The sequence below is a fragment of the Barbus barbus genome (assembly GCF_936440315.1).
Source record: "Barbus barbus genome assembly, chromosome: 6".
NCBI lineage: Eukaryota > Metazoa > Chordata > Actinopteri > Cypriniformes > Cyprinidae > Barbus > Barbus barbus.
In genome coordinates, this window is record NC_136734.1 from 39,150,799 (window position 1) to 39,174,772 (window position 23,974).

The 23,974-nt window shown below is 40.0% G+C and overlaps 1 protein-coding gene across 1 annotated transcript in view; it reads right to left on the reverse strand.

Moving 5' to 3' along the window:
* Nucleotides 1-23,974, reverse strand: part of LOC306870787 (E3 ubiquitin-protein ligase znrf3-like) — a gene marked incomplete at its 3' end in the record, with an annotated part of 71,858 nt that overhangs the window by 28,853 nt on the left and 19,031 nt on the right. The window contains exon 2 of the mRNA XM_079418201.1: nt 834-956. Coding sequence (XP_079274327.1) covers nt 834-956 — 123 coding nt within the window. The remainder of the gene's footprint in view (nt 1-833; nt 957-23,974) is intronic.

The window sequence follows — 23,974 nt, forward strand, 5'->3', positions numbered from 1 at the left end:
GTGTCGCCAATAAAAAAAATTAAAATAATAAAAAAAAAAAAGTTCACGCACTACATTTATACTCTTTGGCAAATGTTTTCTTATAAAAGCAACAAGAAAATCAGTATACTGACATGACACACTTCAGGAAATCAATGTCTTAAAAACAGCTAAAAAAAAAAAAAAAAAAAAAAAAAAAAAAAGTGCGCACCAGTTTCTCATGTGCCAATAAGACAACAACAGAAAGCCAAATGAATGCTGGTTATTTAGGAACATCTCCACGAGAATCCAAAAGGGAGAGTGTGTCATGTGTAACGTTAAGCCCATTCCAGCATTAGACATGGGAAAATATTTAGCCGTTTAGAGCAAGAGCGTCCTGCTGAGTATAAATGTGTGGAAATCTTCAAATTTCCCCATAAAAAGATCAAACAAGCAAATAGATATTGGTGTCCTGAGACTGCAGAAAGCTCAGCCAATTAGGAAATGCTTCATCGGCGTCTGGATTTGTTCAGTGTGTCTAAAAAGCTCAATAGTAGCCAACACCACACTGAAAGTATTTTACCATGTGACATCACAGCAGTTCCACAGATCAGGTGACACTATTTGGATAGTACTCTACGACAGTCTCGAACTACAAAACCATTCAACAGGGCTTGAAAAAAACTGTATGAGTCAAAGCGGAATCATTTTTGCCTTTGACCAGCAGGCAAGGCAACATGAAAATCAGCACAAATACAAAATACTATTTTGCAGCATATTTAGGGAAATGTCACTCCAAATACACATTGCATTGACATTTATGAACAGAACTTTGATCTGATCTACTACAGTAAGACATTGAGTGGCATCCTTACCTTGCCCAGTACAGTAAGGCAGCTGGGGTCCAACTCGGGCTGCTCCAGTTTGACCACTCCAACCCAGCCGTATTCGTACAAGTCCTCTTCATCGTTATTGTTACACAGGCCCAAAGGGTGCATCTGAAACACAAAGAAAATTTCCTTCAAGGTTTCAATCCAAAATAAAATTCTAGCCACGCACTCTACCATTCCCAAAAAGACATTAGAAAACAGATTGGAAATTGCTACAAAGATTTGACTGCAAGACAAAAAAAGCTTTAGGAAAGATTAAGTGAAATGCATGGATTTAGTTTTTTTTATTTCAATAAATTTACAGAGTTTCATATTGCATTATGCCATGCAGAGATGCACCTTTAAAATAAGCCATAACTATTATACACATTGCGCCATAACTCCACTTCCTTTATAAACTGCCCTACATCGACGTGCCACACCACATCCGCAAAACAGCAAAGGTGTGGAAACTCTGAAAGGTCTAAGTGGCACAAACATGATAATTACTGTCATTAGGTGTGCACCGAACCATCAGATTCACTCTTCTTGGCTCAAATGCCATCTTTCAGTTGCTCTAAGTGTGAAATCTAGCGCGTTTGATGTGTTGAAAATTGACAACATGGATGTTTATCAATGGAAATCTTCCAGGAGATAAAACCCTCCTAAAATGAAAAAAAACTAGGTTAATGATTGTTTGGGAATTACATAAGCGCTGAACGAGGCCATGAATTGTTTGAGCATGGCAGTTTATTACTTTATTAGTGCTATTAGCTTCACTAGATAATCATGTCATGGACATGTTGCTGGATTTTATATTAAATGAATGATAGATTAAGCCTTGAATTGTAAAAAAAAAAAAAAGAATTCCAAGCAAAAGATTTCAATCTGAAAAAATAAATAGAAACATATTCACCTTTACATATTGATGCATATTGATAATATTGGTGCATATATGTATGCATGCATGTTTGCATGTATATAGAGTACATATATACACAACACCATGACAACGGATTTGACCTGTTCCCTGCCCATTGCTGAGAGCTTCTGGGCAAATATGCTAAGAAGTGCTGCTCCAAATGAACAAATTGGATTATCACTCTGAAAAAGCTGATTATCATTTTAACTCGGGGATCAAAAGCCACATCAGCTCCCAAGAGGCCTTGGATTGGACATTTGCATAAAAGTTAGCTGAAGTTGTGGCTTTTTTCTTATTTAAACTGACAACATATTAAAGCAGGGTGACCACGACTAACCTAGTTTCTCGTGCAAAAATGTAAGATTGTTAAAATACTCTGGCTGAACGATGCATTTTCTAATCAGTGACTATCTAGAATGCATTTATTGGGAACCTTGCATTTCAGAGGACTGCTCATTGGATTTAGCTGCAGTTTCGCAAAAGTGGCCCGTCAGCAGAAGTCAAAGATGGCAAACCAATGTAGCAACACAGATTTATAGACATCTTCCCGTATTTCCCATGTAATTTAGCCTACTTTTCTGGAGTTTGCCGACATTGCTTACCAAGCAACTACCCAACTTATGTTTTTTGTGTGTAATATATTGATAAGGTAGGCCAATTTGCAATACCTGAAACATATCATGCAAGAAAAGTCACACACTAAAACTGAAAATTCAACTACACCTGTAACCATTTGCATGCCATACTCCTATTTTACAAAACACATGCACCAATACTCATGCCCGCCCCCCCAGTTCGCCCCAACACATTTCCCCAGTAGGCCTCCACGACTGGCTGCATGCCCAGTTGCACACTTTTCCCCAATCTCTCCCTTTTCTGTCCATCATTCTGCACTGCACCCAGCCATCTCTTCTTTAACCACCAAAAGAGGTGCCCCTTGTTCAGCTCCGCCACCCTCGGTGCCTCTCATCTCTCCGTCTCTTGTACAGCCGTTCACATGTGTATATCTCCTTTCATGGGCAGTGCTCTCAATGAAATCACAGTGGGAATCACTATGATGACAGGCGGTCAAACTCTTCACACCTAGTTCCACCTCAAGCATCAGCGGAATAAAAAAAGGTCAGATTGGTGCAGTACATAAAGTGCTGCAATGGCGTAAGTGATTCTCAATGGAGCAAGCCATGTAAGTTCTCTCTATACATGGAATATGGACAGCTGCCAATGTGCTGCTTTTCACCCCCTTTATTTGTTTGTTTGTCTTTCGCTTGCACTAACAGATGATGATAATTATAAAAGGATGAGATGTACAAAGGAAAGCATGTCCTTCTTAATAACGGTAACACTAAGCCTTTGAAATATTCCTCAGAATAGTGTTTGAAAAACAGCAAAAGGGACAGATGGACAAACGCAAACTGTTTGTTCTCCTCCTCGCCTCTGAATGAGGGTTGACCTGATTTAGAGATGGTCAGAACCTTTCTCATCGCAAAAAAAACATCAAAATGCCACTCACACCAACTTTGTCAGACGCTCAATTCACTGATGCTTTGATCATCAAGTATTTCAGCCTCCTCAACAGAATCGGTCCAGGTAGCAGAGTTACTTTTGCACTTGTTTTAGGCTTTTATTCTGATGGGTTGACGGTGTTTGATAAAACTTGTTGGGGGTTCAAAGTGTCCTGCAATTCAAAGAAAGCAGTATGTGTTCGCACATCTGCCTGGGGCCAATTCATAACAGTGGGGGCCAGCTTCAACTCAAATCAAAAACACTCATAAAAATATTAGGCCATGCTTGGTTTCTTTCATTGCACCAAATAGCAGGACTTTTACATTTAATCTTGAGTCCAATACAGTTTCTTAAAAGCCCAAAATCAATCTCTAGACGAAAGACGAACATCTTGCTACATGTGTTTACTATTATTTTGATAAATTGCATAATTTATTAATATTTTGTTTTAGCTTTTATTTTTATATTTTCAGCTATCATTTTAATTTTATATGCTTTAGTAGGACTCTATGATTTCTGAGATGTGGAAAACGTGGACGGAATCACGGAATCCAGTCATAAAAACGGATTTTACAGCATAACGTGGAATGTCATGGAATTTTAATATTTGAAACCATTAAAATAGAATCCAGAAAATGAATAGACAACAGAATTTGGCAAAAATAAAACAGAATTTGGAAAAAAATAAAACAAAAAATAAGGTCAAATGACCTTAAAAATATTTTTTTTTGTAAAAGATTTAATAATAAATTGTTAAATATTGTAAGTTTCATGATTTCAATTAATTAAACATGCTTTTAGGTGAATAAAATGTATTTAATAACAATTAAAACGGAACATAGAAAACAACAACAAAAAATGACTTTGGAAAAATTTCAAATGGAAAAAATAAAACTGAATATGGGAACAAATAAAACAGATGTCATAGGGCCCTATCTTTAGTAATTTTTATTAGTTTTAGAGTTTTTATTTTTCTATTTAACTTTTTTTATTCAGTCATTTTAGTTCTAATATACACGTTTTTCTTAAAAAAAAAAAAAAAAAAAAAAAAGTTGGAAGTGAATTAGTAAATCTGTATTAATACCCAGTCCTAAAAAACTGTTCAGGTAGACATAATTCTGACTGGTGGAGACATGTATTTGTTTAATGATTGTAATTCAATTTAAAATCAAGTAAATAGTTTCTTTCTTCTGAAACCCATGTGGAGGGAAAGCCTGAAGCCATTACAGATACACAATATTATATCATTTAAATAAAACTGCTTCAAATGGGATGATAAATGACCACGTGCGTTTAAATAAAGAGTCTGTTGAAGGCTGCGAGACTAAAGGACAATAAACACAGCAGGTCTAAAATCAAACCAGCAGATAGTAACATAAATGTTTCAAAAACACAGACCTCTTATCGTCGAAGCTGACCTAAACGTGTTGGTACACACAGAGCAATCGTTCACGGATCGTGGCTGTGGTCCAGTAGCAGAGAACACAGAACAGATGAGTCGCAGCCACAGGCATGGCATTTAGGTCAAGGCCAGTATCAATTTCACCCGCAACAATCAAAAAGCCCAGCTAGCCTGAGGGTACGTTCTGCTAACTCCACTCCAGAACCCACACTACAACCACTTCCACTGGCTTCAACTGCATGTAACCCCACACCAAGATTTCTCATAGCTAATTCATGCGCTCTGATTAGTGAGTATAAAACTAACAAACCTACTCAACCGCAACTGTAATCTGACGCGGGACACATACAGTCAAAACAAAAATGATTCAGACACCAGATATCATTTTTTTTACTAGTGGGTGCAGGACACTATAATTCATTTATTTAAGTGAGGACAGAAAAATAAAGTAAACTCTGACATATTATACCCAAAAAATCTTCATACAGTGGACTACCAGTAAAATTGGTAAAAATGTGGGACAAAAAATTTAGAGACTTTGACCTTGCTTTAATTGCTAATGGACCTTTTTACACCACAGACTGAACAAAATTAAGCATTGCTTGGTAATTGGTTTAACCTAAATTGGTATTATCTAATTGTGTACTTAAATTTAACAACCGAATAATTTTTGGTCGATTGTAATTCATTACATACTTTTCTATCAAAGTTATGACATTATCGAGATGAATTTGTTCTGACACAGTTTAACTCTTGAGTTACCATTTTCTAAATTATAGCGAATAAACTGATAATGTGAGAAATGTTGAAGGTGTAAATTTTGCTTTAACAGTATGTCCTCTGATTAGAGAGGTGAAAACTAACAAACCTGCTTAACCTCAACTATAATCCGACACGGGACACATATGACACCCTGGACCACAAAACCAGTCATAAGGGTCAATTTTTCAAAACTCAGATTTAAATAAATGTCCAAACGCTGAATAAATAAGCTTTCCATTGATGTATGGTTTGTTAGGATAGGACAATATTACAACTATTTGTAATATATGACGAGATACAACTATTTGCAAATCTGGAATCTAAGGGAGCAAAAAAATCAAACTATTGAGAAAATTGCCTTTAAAGTTGTTCAAATGAAGTCCTTAGCAATGCATATTACTAATCAAATATTAAGTTTTATAAAAATGTATACAATTCATTTATATAAAATTTTTATTTATACAAAATTTATTTATACATTTATAAAATATCTTCACGGAACATGATCTTTACTTAATATCCTAATGATTTTTGGCATGAAAGAAAAATTGATCATTTTGAGCCATACAATGTATTTTTGACTACTGCTACAAATATACCTGTGCTACTCATGACTGCTTTTGTGCTCCAGGGTCACATATATCATTCATGGCAATAAGCCCATGAGTCCATCGACTTCAAGCTGAGAAGATTGTGTGGAGAGAGAAAAAAAAAAATAGCAAGGGGGTAATTCCTCTCCTTTCTCACACCGCTGGTCTCACCAAACTCCCTCTTTCTCAGTTCGGACCCTGTGTCCGTCACCCAGCCTCCGCCTCCTGCCGCGGGAGTGCGGAATAGTTCCTGGAATAACAGAGCGTCCTGCCAGGAGAGGTGGGGGAATATTTGATCAAAGCCACAAGCGGGCTTCACAACCCCCCTCTTCCCGGGCCCGCAGCCACTTAGAGAACCTCTGTCCTCGGCCGCGGCTCTCAGGGCAGCTTTTCAAACAAGGCCAAGAGCCTTTCAAACAAGCAAGAGTGCTGGGAATTCTCAGCGCCGAGCGAACGCCATGTGCACGGGAGCCTCGGACGGCTGCTGGCTTCCCTCTCCGTTTGTATTTTGGCGGTTGACAGAGATAGAGTGGGACACTTCTGGCATACAGGGTTTAGAAGAGGCACTGAAGATACAGTAATCAAGAATAACCAACATTTGAGAGCTAAAACACAGGTTGCATCCGAAATCGCATGCCAAAAAAGTCAAACCAAAAATTATTCAGAGACCAGATATCATTTTGATATTTTTTTTACGGAGTGTCTATTTACACTAAAGTGCAACTAGCCCGCCTTGTTGGCAAAGGCTATTTACACTAACCCCGCCCACTAACGTGTGATTGGGTTAGTCAACAGTAAAAAAAGATGCTAAGTCAGCATCAGTTTCAGTGGTGTAGGTGGAAAAGCAAATGCTTTTTGACGTGATCGACCCAAGTTCAAGTCCGCCTTTTGCCGAACTTTTTTCTCCCTTTTCAAAAACTCTCACGTCGCATCAGAAAGGCATTTATTTTCAATAAAAATTAAGGAAATAATCAAAAAGTTGAAAAAGTATTGGTTAGGGTAGGTGTAGGGAGGGCTTTATTGTCCCAATATTACATTTAATAATTTGAATTAAAACTATAATTTACACTCAATACGTTATTATTGCATACGGATTTATAATATACTACAATACTGAGTGCAGATAATTGCCACTATTTGCAGTAGTATAATAGCAGAAAATCGTACTATTTTAACAGTGTAAATAGAATCTATTGCTAAAACATACGCTATTTGCACTTAGTTTAAATAGCATCTAGCCTTATTTACACAGTGCAAATAGCCGCTGCCTTTTTTTAATTGGTGGGTGCAGGACACTATTGTTTATTTATGTAAGTGAGGACAGCAAAATAAAGTAAACTGTGACCTATTATACCCAAAAAATCTTCATACAGTGGACTACCGGTAAAAATTGATAAAAAAAATTGGGACCAAAAATTATTCAGACAGTTTGACCCGACCATGTTTTGCTTTAATTGCTAATGCGACCTTTCAACACCACAGACTGAACAAAATTAAGCATTGCTTGGTAATTTACCTAAATTGGTATTATCTAATTGTGTACTTAAATTTAACAGCTGACAGCTATTCAACCGAATTCATTACATACCTTTCTATCAAAGTTATCTGACATTATCAAGATCAATTTGTTCTGACACAGTTTAACTCGGAGTTCTGATCGTATTTTATTACCATTTTCAAAACTATAGCGAATAACTTGTGATAACGTGAGAAATGTTGAAGGTGTCTGAATCAATTTTGGTTTGAATTGTACGTGAAAAGACTAGAAAAGTTTCGGGATAGCCCATTACTTCCAACGAGATTCTGAAGCGTGCATCCCAAGGACACTTTACTATCCCATGAGGCTATGGGAAAAGATTTGTGAATAGCAGTGAAGTCACATGACAATGACAACATGGCAAATGAAGTACGTCCATGTTAAATTCACACTACACGCGTTCTTAAAATATAGAACTTACTTTTTAATGCAAAGTAATTACTTGCTCAGAGAGTATGCAAGTTTAGATAAAGCCATTGTTTAACTTGCAAATTAAAAAAATAAATAAATTAGAAGATATTGGTAGAGGAAAAACATTGAACACGGAAGGAATATCTAGGCCAAAAACATTCTTTATACACGGATGTGAGTGCTGTCTGGCTGAGCAACTCGTAAACAAAATCACTGGAATTGTTTTAAATTTAGTTGAGCATTGCAAGAAATGACCAAAGCACATTGTCTAAGAAGAAAAATCAGACAATTTGTGTGTGTTTTAAATAATCCAATCAATGTGAGGAATCAGTAAATGAATCAGCATTAATTTACCTTAATACATCACGTTCATACTGTACATTTGAGATTACATCACATATATGCATAACATTAATGTGTATCGGCTCAGAATGATGCAAATGCAAATATGAACTGCTGCTAGTCAGAATGTTGATAGAAAACAGTCTTTTCGTTACAACACGAGTAATTATACAATATTTTGATGTTTTTTCTTGTATTAATTATACATTATTATTTGTATTTAGTGCACTATAAATTATATGCATTAAAGCTGCAGTCCGTAAGTTTTGCCTCTTTGTCGCCATCTCTGTTGAAAACCTGGTATTGCAGCCAGGTGCGGAATATCTTTATCACGTGGGCCTGTACTCTGGCACGGCTTCAGCGCGGATGAATCTAATGTTTTGAGGTGAATGTGTATCTGTCAGTCACCGCACCGGTGTGAATCAAACACTTAGTAATCACAGATTCTAGCCTACGTCTTGGAATATATGACCCAAATCAGAATTTTCTGTCATTGAACAAACAACAAGTTGTCACGACACAGAGCGAGAACAGATGAGGGCTGGGTCCAAGATGCAGGTGAGTGCTATTTATTTATAACAAAAGGCCAACACGGCACAACAAACACATATAAAACATAAACAAGGCAGGTTAACAGGCAGGATCAGGCAAGACATGAAACATAAGACAATGCAACCAGACAGAGAGACGGGTGCAGAGACACTTTATAGTTCATGGTGATCCGGATCAGCTGTGAGTGAACTGATTGTGTGAGACGCGTGTAATCATCCAGGTGAGTGCAATGTGAGTGTAATGAGATGCCAGGTGTGTGTGATCAAACAGGTGTATGTGCATAATCCAGTGAATAGAGTCCGGGGGAAAGGGGAATAGCGACCTCTAGCGGGGAAGGGCAAACCTGCAGCCCGGCCTCATGACAGTACCCCACCTCAAAGGAGCGGCTTCCAGACGCTCCATCCGTGATCCGTAGGGGGGTAGAACGGCAACACCGGGGGAGGGATGGTGGGCCAGGTCCGTGTGGAGGCAGAGAACCGGGAGACAGAGGCCGAGCCGCGTGCCAGGGCGGATCCGGAGGAATGGACCAGGGAGGCTCCAGCCCCACCAAAACCCCAGCAGACGGCCAGGGTGGGACCGGAGGGGCGAACCAGGCGGGCACTAGCACGCCCAGAGGTCCGAACAGAGCCAACAGCTTGGCAGGCAGCCCCGATGGTTCCGTCATGACTGAGAGCTGGGGTGGAACCGGCGGAACTGGGAACTCAGGTAGAGTCGGCAGAGCAAGGAGCTTGGATGGAGCTGGCAGAGCAGGAAACTCAGGTGGAGCCGGCAGAGCAGGGAGCTTGACTGGAGCTGGCAGAGCAGGAAACTCAGGTGGAGCCGGCAGAGCAGGGAGCTTGACTGGAGCTGGCAGAGCAGGAAACTCCGGTGGAGCCGGCAGAGCGAGGAGCTTTGATGGAGCTGACAGACCTGGAAGCTCGGGTGAAGCCGGCAGAGCAAGGAGCTTGGATGGCGCCGGCAGGACGAGGAGCTCGGGTGGCACAGGCAGGGCGAGGAGCCTGGGTGGCGCCGGCAGGGCGAGGAGTCTGGGTGGCGCCGGCAGGGCAAGGAGTCTGGGTGGCGCCGGCAGGGCAAGGAGTCTGGGTGGCGCCGGCAGGGCAAGGAGTCTGGGTGGCGCCGGCAGGGCAAGGAGTCTGGGTGGCGCCGGCAGGGCAAGGAGCCTGGGTGGCGCCGGCAGGGCAAGGAGCCTGGGTGGCGCCGGCAGGGCAAGGAGCCTGGGTGGCGCCGGCAGGGCAAGGAGCCTGGGTGGCGCCGGCAGGGCAAGGAGCCTGGGTGGCGCCGGCAGGGCAAGGAGCCTGGGTGGCGCCGGCAGGGCAAGGAGTCTGGGTGGCGCCGGCAGGGCAAGGAGCTTGGGTGGCGCTGGCCCAGCCTCCTGGCCAACCGTGAGCTCCTGAATGGCCTCCTGGCCCTGTGGGGCATGGGAGGCTTTCCTCCGCCTCCTCCTCCGTTTCTGAGAGCGGAATACAGCGGCAACTTTGGCTGCCCCAGGGGGCGCAACTGCGGCATCCTCCGCCATCTCCGCTTCAGAAACCTTCTGAGCGTGCCCCGACGCTTCAGGAATCTTGTGAGCGGACACCGCCGCTTCGAAAGCCTCGTGAGCGTGTAACGACGCTTCGGAAATCTTGTGAGCGTGCCCCGACGCTTTGGAAGGCTTGTAATCGGGCACCGCCGCATCGGAAGCTTCGTGAACGTGCATCGCCACTTCGGAATCGGGCACCGCCACTTTAGAAGACTTGTGAGCAGATACTGTCGCTTTGGAGGAACCGCGAGCGGTCAATGCCGCTCGCACCGACATCAATGAAGGCTCCCACACACTGCGCCTTAGCTCCAAACACTCCAGACGTGGACCAGAGGCACTGAGCGCGGCCACCGCCATCTCCGCCACTAACTCCACTCTGAACGTTGAGCCGCTCAGCTGTAAAACCAAGTTGATGTAATCCTCCAACGACTTCTCTGGGTCCCAATATGGTACCCAAGACTTGAAGGATTCCGCCAGACCACCCCAGAAGAAGACCACCAGGCTCTCCCCATGAACCTCCGACTGTCGAGCCAATTTGGTGAACTCCCTGGCGTAATCCTCCATGCTCCGATCTCCCTGGCGGATGTTAAGCAACTTCCCCGCTGGACCCATTTCAGCTGGTTGCATTCTGTCACGACACAGAGCGAGAACAGATGAGGGCTGGGTCCAAGATGCAGGTGAGTGCTATTTATTTATAACAAAAGGCCAACACGGCACAACAAACACATATAAAACATAAACAAGGCAGGTTAACAGGCAGGATCAGGCAAGACATGAAACATAAGACAATGCAACCAGACAGAGAGACGGGTGCAGAGACACTTTATAGTTCATGGTGATCCGGATCAGCTGTGAGTGAACTGATTGTGTGAGACGCGTGTAATCATCCAGGTGAGTGCAATGTGAGTGTAATGAGATGCCAGGTGTGTGTGATCAAACAGGTGTATGTGCATAATCCAGTGAATAGAGTCCGGGGGAAAGGGGAATAGCGACCTCTAGCGGGGAAGGGCAAACCTGCAGCCCGGCCTCATGACACAAGTCTGCCGCGTTTGTTCTGACCAACTGAGGAAAAAAGCATTACCATAAATCCAAATACCAACGGTGATTCAATCTAATGATCGGTTAGCTCATATCACAAACTGTGCAAAGTATTATTATTATACTTTATTCTCAAATTATTAATGTTAACAACATCAGCATTGCGTGAGTATGGGTATAGTGTGTATTAAAGTGTAGATTTCAATTTCTGTAGAGTTTAATCTAATTTTCATGCCATTCGAATTTCATATTAAGAAATTCTTTTAACCCCAAAAGCAAACTATGCTTCCTTCGAAATGGTTTTCTTTAAAATACAAATCTTGTGTAAAACCAGGCTCTCTGTAATCAGAAGCACATTTAAAACTGGAATATAATTTAATTTCATTCATAAACACAAAATCCTTTCTGGATCACAATCCACCATCAAAATTATAAATTTAATTATTCTAGCTGCTGTGAGAAAATGCTATAAACGATTCGCCACCTGCAGGATCCTCACATGTGATATAGCCTACTAGCCGGAAAAACTTCTTTATGTTTACAGATGTGATGTAATGACGCAGTGCCATACTCGAAAACCTACCCGGCATCACTCAAATTAGAAAACATTATTATAAGCTAACCATTGTGAATCAGGCTGAAGGAAGGAGATCGTTTTGAAAACTGGCTGGTTATGTACTTGCTCAAATATTGATTTCGGATCATTTTTAACAAAAAAAAAGTTATGGGATGCAGCTTTAATTTGAGATGATTAACATTAGTAAATGAATAATAAACTGGAATATTAGTTAAATTTTTCACTTTCTTCGCTAGAAATTAATGAACATGACATGACAAAATATTGACAAAAAATGTCAATACAACAAAAAGCATGAAATGTACTCTTGTTTGCAAGCACATCCACACAGGACTTGTTTTTGCACTACAAGAGAAAAGCGACGGTTAGCATTTCACGCCAGCAAGCGTAGCTTAACGCCGTCCATCAGTCGCGAAGCCGTGCCCTCTGGCGTAGACCAGGAGGTCATTCTCTCTTGAACCCTACGTGGATCCCTGCCGTAACCGTCAGTCCCTCTCAGCTGTTACATATCTCTAACATTTCCTCATCTATAAAACTGGAAGGCTGTCTTGTGTACCCAATGCAAAGCTCTTCCCGCTATGTGTGGGCATTTGATTACAAGGCAACCCGGCCAGTTTCCTTTTGGCGCTGGACGTCTGAATTCCCACCTACTATCCAAACAGAGGATGTACTCACAGACTCCAAGACTATTCTGGTTTGTCTATCGGAAGAGTGTGAAATACTGGAATGGGACAGATGCCTACGGCTTCTCCTCTACTTGCCCTGGACTATTTATCTCTCTCCTTCTCCCTTTTCACCTTCATGCCGCAGGACATTTATAATCTCGCAACGTGTTTCTGATCTGCAAAGGCAATAATAGTCAATTCAAGGAAAAAAAATGCAAAGAGTTTTGGAAATATCTGAAGTTGGAGCACACAGAATTCCAAACATATTAAAAATACACTTAAAAAGAGAGAGTGAGAGAGAGAAAAGAGGAGGAGCTTGATCCTCTGATTGCTTGTGTCTTCTCGTTTCCCAAGCACTGGAAATAACTTCAAAGGGGATCGCAGCCTTGAAGAGAGCACAGATAGAGTTACAGTGTGGCAGCTGGAGAAGCCTTGCAGGTGGGGCCTGCTCTGACGGTGTAATATTATCTCATAAAGACAGACTGGGCCCTTTTTCAAAGGAGGCGACTTCCTCTCCTTTGTCGTCTAGACAAAACCAATGGAACGACAGTTGCAAAAGTCACCTTTGGCCAACAAAGACTCCAACAACTCTTGCCTAGAAAGCATGTATATGTACCCAAGATGTAGCGCACACATTGCAAAGGAGGTGACATCATGAACCACCAACCACAAGCATCTCTGATTTGCTCAAGGTTTAGAAAACAGCTTGTGCACTGGTGGCTTTTCAACGACAGTTTGCTTTTATGATGGCAGGTACAACCATTTTTCTTTATAACCAAGACATCTGCACACACTTCAAGAATTTGTCAGCCACTTTTTATCCACTTATAAGTACATAATGGAACCGTTTAGGCCTTCACTGGGAATCGAACCTACGACCTTGGCGTCATCCTCAACTGTTTGAGCCACAGGAACGCCAAAAGAGTCTGCAGTCTCCCCGAAAAACCATTCACACGCTGTCCCCTTGACAACGACGTAAGCAAACAAATGGTGCAATTCAGACCAGAGCAAACACTTAATATCATGTAAAGACTCAAACATGCATCATCGAGCCACCGGGGAGGACATCTTTAGCAGAGGGGAAGTGACAGGCGAGTCTATTATAAGACTGTGAGTAGAGACTGAAACCATCAATGGCGTGAGAATGATTCGCTCTCTTATGGAAATGTGTGCTACTCAAACGACAAAATACAGGAACATGAGGAAAGACAAACAAACATAACCATGCTATCAACAATCTAGAATTAGAAAAATGGCACATTTAAGAATCATTTCCGAGGCTTAAAGTTAAACTACGATTTTGGTAGTTCATGATGTTTAAAGTTCTACATCTTTTCAATAAAACAGGCAATAAAGAGCATGATGCTAACAATGTCAAGGTCATGGGTTTGATTCCCACAGAATGCACAACCTAATAATATACACTATAGAGTTCAAAAGTTTGGGGTCACTGAGATTTATCTATACTAGAACACAGTAAAAAAAACAGCCATATTGTGAAACAGTATTGCAATTTAAAACTCTCCAAGTTCTCTGTTTGAATACATTTTAAAATTCAATTTATTCCTGTAATGGTAAAGCTGAATTTTCCCTTATTAAAACATTTATTATTTGTTCTGTTTAATATTATTTTTGTGGATTTTTTTGATGAATAGAAAGAAAAAAACAGAACGGAATTTATTTGAATTTGTAATGACTTTACTGTCACTTTTGATCAATCCTGAATAAAAATATTCATTTATTTCATGGTCAGCTCAACTTTTGAACGGTAGTGCAAGTCAAGTTGGACAAAAAGAGTCCCCAAAATGCATAAAATAACATTAAACTACAAATCAAGATATCGCAATGCATAACAAATAAAAACAGCGTTTTCACCATGCAACAACTATCAGTTCACACCCACTGTAAACCATTCAGTCTAAAGTGCCACATCAGAGAACGTGAGAAAGCCTCATGACAACAACATTCACACTTCAGCCTGTCATACGCCAGCCTCTAGGTGCAAAATAAATACAGCATACGTCGAGAGTTAACTTGACATGATTTATGGGCAAGGAAGGCAAAAGTGCACGCCAGAATACTACCACAACTGCTCTTGAAGTTCAGGAGGCGGGTAAATCTGTACCCGGGAGGATTGTAGTCATCAACACCTAGCCTCACCGAAGCCTTTGAAGTCCCTCCCTCGCTTTGAAGGTCCCGGCGAAGAGGAATGCCTGCGCAGGGCTCTTGGAAAGCCCCCAGAGTTGTGGAATGCGGAGCAAGCCACTGCCGGGCCTCTGCTGGAATGCGATTAGAGCGCTGGAACAGACGAGGGCTCCCGCGCCAAGGAATGGCTGATGCCACCACTGATGGCACAGCACTGGCCCGGTCGTCGCAAATAAATATTTCATAGAGGAAAAATGGGCGAGAGAGTGGCAGAGGCGGGTGGGAGGTTAAGCGAGAAGCACCAAAATGGTCACCAATAAAAAGAGTGTGAATTTTAAGAAAAATACAAAAAATAAAAAAGGAAATTTTTGCCTTGAAAACAAAATGAGAGAGAAATATTCTAAATAAATGATAAAAAAAAAAAAAAAAAAAAAAAAAATCAATCATAAATGCTTGTGTACAGTATTAAAAAGTGGTATTTATTTTAAATAGTGCTGTCAAATTATTATTCGCGTCCAAAATAAAAGTTTTTGTTTACATGTGTGTACAGTGTATATTTATTATGTATATATAAAAGACACACACATATAGCATCTATTTCGAAAATATTTACATGTATACATTTATATTCACAAATTATATAATATAAAAATATATTTAATATATAAACGTAACATTTTCTTAAATACATACATGCATGTGTGTGTATTTATATATACATAATATACGTAGTATACACATATGTAAACAAAAACTTATTGTGGATGCGATTAATCATTTGACAGCACTAATCGCATCCACAATAAAATATTTGTTTACATAATATAATGTATGTGTTCTGATATATATATATATATAAATAAATAAACACATATGCATGTATATATTTCAGAAAAATATGTTATGTTTATATACTAAAACATTTATTTATAATCTAAATTATATGAATATAAATATAGACAAGTAAATATTTTCTAAAATATATGCATGCATGTGTGTGTATTTATATATACATAATAAATATACACAGAAAACACACATATTATGCAAACAAAAACCTTTTGTTTGATAGCACTAATTTTAAAATGGTCAAAACGTTATAGCGTTTTAAAGGGGGCATATGACGCGATTTCATGTTTTCCTTTGTCTTTCTAGTGTTACAAGCTGTTTGTGCATATATAAGATACGTAAAGTCACAAATTAAAGTCTCAAACCCAAAGAGATATTCTTTCTAAAAGTTAAGACTCATCCATGCCTTCCTGAAACACCTCATTTAAATCACTCCCCACAAATCTACGTCACTGTCACACTGCCCAAATGTATATGCAACGAAAGAAGCCTGAACTTTTATTCTTGCTGTAGTACTGTTGTCATGGAGACGCTGTGTGTTTCCAAATATGGTAAGGGGGTTAACATTTCCGTCACACGCTTGAGGTTATCAACCAATCACAACGCGCTGGATAGCTGGCCAATCAGAGCACACTGCGCTTTTCAGAATGATGAGCTTTGTAAAAATCAACGTGTATCAAAGCGGGGTAGAGAGGAGCCACAATAATGTACGGTATGTAGAAAATAATGTGTTTTTGATTCTTAAACCGCGTAAACACATTGAATTACACAAAATAATGTTCTTTTTAGCAACATCATATGACCCCTTTAAAATTCTTAGATTTTTATAATAACATGTCTTGGCATACGATATGTTCAGATAATGTGTTCTTCTGGCATTCAAAATAATATAATACGTGTGGAAAAATCCTCTGTTCTCTGCGGTGCCTCCTAGCAACAACAATTACAGCCATTTCAAGTGCAAAATAGTTTAAGACATGTTTTTTTTTGGGCGTTAAATAAGGGCGCAACTGCCAGTTACTTGACGAGAACAAACGTTAGTAAAATGTGTTGCGTGATTCATTTGAATTCTCTTCAATTTTGTGTCTGAAAGGGAAACTCCTACAAATGCATAATCAATAAGGTCAAGCACAAAAATAACTGTGTCCACGCCTTTTCAGCGCTAATTCTTCACTGCGCGTCTTTAGTAAAACCTGACAGTGCTATTTTAACGCCAAAAGTTAGTAAAACTGGCCCTATGACTCTAAAAATGAATGGGCACATATAGACTGGAGAATTCTATTTATACGCACGCCCTCTCTTTCAAACAAATACTACACCGACCTTAACGTCTTACCACTTAAACAAGTGTGCAGGCATTGGGTCGGCTATTGAAAGAGGGAAAGCAATGCTGGAGATGACTGGGCTGATCCAGTAAGCTCTCTCTTTAAAGGTCAACACCACATAGACCATCTCCAACTGTCTCTAACACATCCCATCACATGGAATGACCTTCTGAGATCAACGGCATTGATGGACCAACATGAGCAGGGAATGCCAAGATCTAAAAAGGGCTTGATCTGTTTTCAGGGGAATAATTCAAGTGAAAATGTAAATTCCGTCATTTACTCACCCTCACATTGTTTTTCCTGCAGGATGCAAAAGATTATATTTTCAAGAACACCGTATCTTCTTTCATGCTCCACATACACTCTTAAAAAGAAAGGTATTTCACGATGCCATAGAAGAACCTTTTTTGTCTAATTGGTTCCATAAACCTTTCAGTTTCACAAAAGGTTCTTTGTGGCGAAAGAAGGTTCTTCAGATTATAAAAAGGTAAGAAAGAGATGGTTCTTTGACTGAATGGTTCTCTGTGGAACCAAACATGGTTCTTCTATGGCTTTGCTGTGAAGAACCTTTTAAGCACCTTTATTTTTAAAGGGATAGTTAACCTAAAATCTGTCATCATTTACTCACCCTTAAGAAGTTCCAAGCCTGTATGAATGTCTTTGTTCTGTCTGAACACAATGGAAGATATTTTGAAAGAAGTTTGTAACTAGGCTGTTTTGGGGCACCATTGCCTTCCATAGTAGGAAAAAAATACTATGTAAGTCACTGGTACCCCAGAACTGCTCTGTTTTCCACATTCTTCAAAATATCTTCCTTAGTGTTCGGACAGAACAAAGACATTCATACAGGCTTGGAACTTCTTGAGGGTGAGTAAATGATAACCGGCTTTTCAATTTCGTGTGAACTACTTCTTTAAAAGAAGCTCGTAATAAGGTGGCAGCGCATTACTTTCCTATCACAATTATGACAGAACCAATGCAAATCCACTGGAAAACAGATGAGCGCTTGCTCATGCAGAACCTGTTTTCAAAGAAAGCAAAAACATGGTTCCCAAGAGACAAACCAGTCAAAATATCCACCCATTCCCTGACAACCTCACACACACACAAAAATCGACCACAGGCATCATCCTCCACCCCTCTACACACACACACAACATTTGGCTCCACTGCAATGGTAATTCAGGCCACCGTTAACCAGAGGATTGCAACAAGCAGCCCCTGTGCCAACGCCACTTGTCAATCAAAAGAACAACCCCAACATGGGCCAGTCCCGGAAAAGGGGGTGGAGAATCACTCAACCAATCTCTGGTAGATCCTTCAAAGCTTACTCTAGCCTCTGGACTCGCTCGTTCTCAAGTTACAGAGATAAATGGCGGTCGAATGATAGGATAGCACTCAAGAATGTGCGGCCATGGAAATTGGAAAGAGTGTGTTTTCTGCACCTCCACGGCCTCTAGTTCTCGCTAACCAGCCCTCCCTTCCTCCCTTCACTATGCCACTAGTTTAGATCGAGTTTAAGATTTGTTTTCTTAAGGAGGTTGCCCTACAGAAGAAAACGCTTTGTTTCCAGGTCAGAACCTATGGTCTGATTATACACGTGGGACTGGACTGAAGAGATGGCTGGATGGAGGGTTTTCAGGCCACATGTGGATTGAATTGAAGTTCACGCCCAATTTCATTACACTTGCATTCAAAGTATGTGAGGACATAAGGCAATAATCAGTTAATGAGGCATGACATGCAGACTTCAATCTGCTCTACAGTTTCCATAAGCCTCCAGAGCACTGACTACTGGTACCAGCGGCTTCTCAGTAGGGATGCACAATGTACACTAACGTTCAAAAAGTTTGGGACTTTTAAATGATTTTAAGAAGTTTCTTACACTCAAAGCTGCATTTATATGAGAAAAAAATACAGTAAAGACAGTGACAATTTAAAACAATTGGTTTTAAAATGGCATTTATTTCTGTGACACCAAAGCTATCAAGTCTTTAGTGTCTCAAGATCCTTCAGGAATGCTGACTCGGTGCCTAGAAACCTTGTTGTGAACAAAGTTTGTAAAACAGCATTTATTTGAAACCAAAATCTTTTGTAAGATTACGCATGCATTTAATGCAATTTGATCAATTTAATTTCTTTTTGCCAAATAAAAGTATTAATTGGTCACTATTGGATATTGCATCATACATGCTCATTTCTCCTGTCATAATTAGATTACCCTCACATAAAGTAATCTTTAGAAACATTAACAATTTGATAGCACACATTAGCAACATTATCTCAAAATGAATATCCATTTTTTTGTATAATGTTGCAATGCTTATTTAATTTTTAGCATTTAAAAAATTACTGACTTCATAATAAAGTTCAATTTGTTAACACGAGTGCATGCATTGGGTGATATGAACTAACTATGAATAACCATTTAAGGCATTTATTGATCTATTTATTGACCTAAAGTCAATAAACATAGTATTTTTCCATTGCCATTTCATGTTCAGCATTCAATAGAATAATCATTTTAATAGAATAATTTTAAAAGTGTATTAGAATATCTATAAATCACTTAGCCAATTTAACAAACGCTGAAATTGCTTCATTTCAAGGGGAAAAAAGGGGCCAAGCCATTTCCTGGCGTTATGAGAGCACTTCAAGGAAAGACAGGTAGAGTTTAGGAACAGCCAGAGCCTCTGGTATATTCCTTAAGGGAGAATCTTGGACGCCATACACTGAAACACCGGAAGCTATTTGGAAGCACATCAAAACAAGAATTGTTGTATCAATGCCATGGGTGGAAAGCAACAAAGCGGCGCTAAGAAAGAGAGACGCTCTCATTCTACAGCAGGAAAAAGGCTGGTTTTAGCAGTCAGTGCACCATTTGCTCACCAATAAAGTCATGTTAAGGTTAAAGACGACTAAATCATGTTCAAGAGAGCTTTCCAGCCGGGAGGAAGTCGAAAATGCCCTCAATCTGTTCAGTTACTCATGTAAGGGTGTATATAGAGATCAGGTTGGACAAGTCTCTCTATGCAGGCCAATACAGTTACACCAATATTTCTCCATGAGAAGAGAGATTTCAAGAGAAAAAAACTTCTAAGAGATTAACTCGGACTCAATGGGGCTGAACTCGACAGTCTGCTCACACCCATCCTGCCCATAAGTCTCTTGTACTGAGGCAGTGCGTGTCTTTGATGCTTGACTATAAGGAATCTGGAGGCGTTGCATTGAGTACAAAAGAAACCTGCAACGCTGGGAGAACCTAAAAGGAGCGAGAGCCATGTGCGAGTGCCAAGGCTGGGATTTCTCTCCCCACGTCCTTTTCACTCATCTTCCCTCCCCTACACTAAACCACTCAATCAGAAACTTCAATCCCCCAATATTTCCACTTCAGCAGCCATCTCTCAGGGTGGCATTAGCATCTGATCTGAGATGGCAAAGGAGAAGAAACTCCAATGAAATATTCAACATATCCATATTTGGCCGTTGCTGGGGGAGGGATCCGGGGGGCTGAGTTGGAGAGGTGCTGGGGGTGGTGAGGAGGTCTGACTCCCCTTAAACCCATTACATCAGCTTTTTTTCTGCTCCACAGATTCAGAGGCCTGTGCTTTTGCAAAACCAGAAAATGACCTAAATTGACATTCATTTGGTTGCTGGTGGTTTTAACATTTTGCAAAAAAAAAAAAATCTCCTCTTTGTCAATGCAATCTTACCAACTTGAGATCAAGTTTGTGGAGTCACAAGCATATCAAACGACAAAATAAGGGAAAACAGGAAACAAAATTCCTTTTTGTGCATTTGCAAAAGACTGCTGTCAAAACAAACAAGAATGTAGCAAAAGAATGCATTTAAAAATAAAATATAAAAACGAAATTGTTTTCAAATGTTCAAGTGAATTTAGGCATCACAACATTTTAACGTTCTGTGTGAAAAAATGGATATTAATTTTGAGATTTGACTACATTTAACTATTGACTTTTAATTAATTTATTAAAAATACTCAAATAATATTGTACAGATTAGCAAGAGAATGTTACTATCAGATAATGCCAAAGGTCTAATCTAAATAGTGCTGTCATATGATTAATCGCATCCAAAATAAAAGTTTTTGTTTACATAATATATGTGTGTGTACTGTGTGTATATATATATAGAATATAAATGATACAAATATAAATATATACATGTAAATACATGTAATTATTGTCAAAATATATACTGTATGCGTGTGTTTTTATATATACATAAATATACACAGTACACACACATATATTGCATAAACAAAAACTTATTTTGGATGCGATTAATCATGATTAATCATTTGACAGCACTAAATCTAAATGTAAAAATCATGGAAATTAGCGGTATATTGTCCAATACCAAAAAAAACAAACAAAAAAACACTGCAGATCAAAAGTTTGGGGTAAATTTTTGAAAAATTCTCATAAAAAATACAGTTAAAACAGTAATAATGTGAAATATTATTACATTTTAAAATAACCACAATATATTCTACAATGTAATTTATTCCTGTGAAGGCTTCAGTGTCATCATTCAAACATTTGACTTTTTTTTCATGATTTATTTTAATGAATAGAAACAGAAAGAAGAGAAATCTTTAGTAACATTATAACTTCCACTTTTGATCAATCTGAAAATAGACTCAGCTCGGTTTAACACATTTGACTTGTTTAAATCGATTCCATACACTTTCCCAGAAAAGCTCAGCAGAAAATGTGGAAAAAAGTCTGCAGAGAAGGCCTGCTCATGACGTGACCCTTTAAAGCAAATAAAACCCATATCAAACCCCAGGCAAATGAGACTTGAATCAAAACCGTTCAAACAAACAGACAAACAAACAGCTAAACCACTTTTCCACCATGTGCCAGTGAATCCCGATGCCTCCATTATGTGCTCCAGCTGCCCAGGCAGTCAGTCTTAGGCAGCATTATGGAAACATTGTTGAGGAATGGGATGAATGGTATGGCTTTGATCTCTGGCCGTTGACCTGGCAGGCCCTGGTCCCTCCTCCATGCATGCGGCGGCCAACATCAAAACCCTTCACTCGGGGAGATCAGTCCTAATCCCTGCACCAATTTAATCAGCCATCTCAACGACTCACATTACGCTTTTTAATTAGGAGCGAGTCATTGCTTCGGCATCACACCCAGCCGGAGTGCTCGCACTGCGTGGACCTCTAAGTCCTGTGAGCTTATGTCAAATATAAGATTTCACCTTAGAGAATAGAGAGATTTTTTTCTTTGACTCACTTTTTAATAGACTGCAACTCCCTTCCGCCACAGAAGAGGATAGGCAAGATCCCAGTGGCCCTTCCAGTCTACACTCTCACCAAGTCTTGGTTAAGAAGCAACTAGAGGACTTATCAGGACTGATAGGGCTGCACAATTAACTGTAATAAAACTGAATATCACAATAAGGCATTTAGGGGGTTAAATATGTGCGCCGTGTATTCCAGAGTGAAGCGCAACTCTTCTTTTACCGGTCCGTTTTTTTTTTTTTGTGTCATTTTGGTTCACAATAAATGTGGCGGTGTCCCACATGACTACCATAAATGTTAGAATTGTAATTTTATTACAATGCTAATAAAATAATATTTATTATTATTGTTGTTGTATAGTCATTGATGTATAATGAATTTTTGACCAAGTTTTAGGCCAACAAACAAAAACATGCACACACACACACACACACACACACACACACACACACGCATGCATGCATGCACTGATTAATTGATTAATCAGAGAGAGAATTACAACTGAATTTTTTTCCCCCCCTAAGGACCAAACTGCAAGGGGGTTCTCAAACTTTTGATTCACTCAGAGTTTTCGGTTACTTCTTGAACTAATACAGAACTTTTGTATCTCTTTTAGACTCGCCTTCCACCCTTTGAACAAAACTGCAGCGGCAGCTATTTGCAGCAACAAGCAAAATCTGTCCAACACAAGCCTCTATTCACAGGGCCAGCATCCATCAAAGGACTGGGGGGGGGGGGGGGGACAACAGAAGATCCCATCCTTTCCAACCCGTCCAGAAGCACTGCAAAAAAACAAAACAAAATCAAAGGCCTCAACAACACCCAAGACCAGTGATTTCATTGGACGCCAGATGGAGTGGCCAGTGCCAAAGTGACCATATCAAAAGCCCCCGGGGCCCTGAGCCACCCCCTACAGTGCTCAAACAGGGACCATCCCCATAGAGAACAGAGGGGGTGTGGGACCAATGACGAGTCAAAGAAAGACACAGACTGATAGAGAGACCAGCAGAGAGAGAGAGAGAGAAAACAAATGAGGCCCAGGGACGAGAAAGCCACCCAAGGCAAGCAGCGAGGGGTAGAGCACAAAGACAGCGGTTGCCTGGGAGAGAGGAGCTCGCAGCAGAAACTATGTCCAGATCAAGCCACTCGCCGCTGGGCCGGCCCGAGTGAGGTGAGCCCTTACTGAGCCCCCGGAGGTCACGGAGAACAAAGGAGCAGAGTACTGGAAAAACAGCTGGCCAGAGCAGATCACAAATGAATAAGGAGGAAGGCATGAAAGAAAGATCAAAAAAGGGGAGGGACAGAGCGAGAGGAAAGCAGACATAAAAGGAGGAAATGTTAAAAAAATAAAAAAAGTATGAAGCTTTCCTTAAAAGAAAAGCAGTGAAACTCAAAACAGATTTTGCATTAGTTAAAAAAAAATAAAAAAAAATAAACAAATCTAATAAATCACCCGATGACTAGAATCATTGGCCATTTTGGGATTTCTGGCATTAGCATCAAATTATAACATTAGCTGATTTCTAATATTTTTGGTATAATTTTGAGTAAAACTATTTTGGAGTACTTGTGTCAAACAAGTATTAAATGCTGAAATTAAATTATTGGCAAACCACTGTAGAAAAACAAGATACAAGATATTTCATGAAACTCAGAAAGGTCAAAAACACTGGGTAAGGTCAAGTGTAGATCTTAAATCAGTAAACTGAGGATAAGCTGTGAAATAG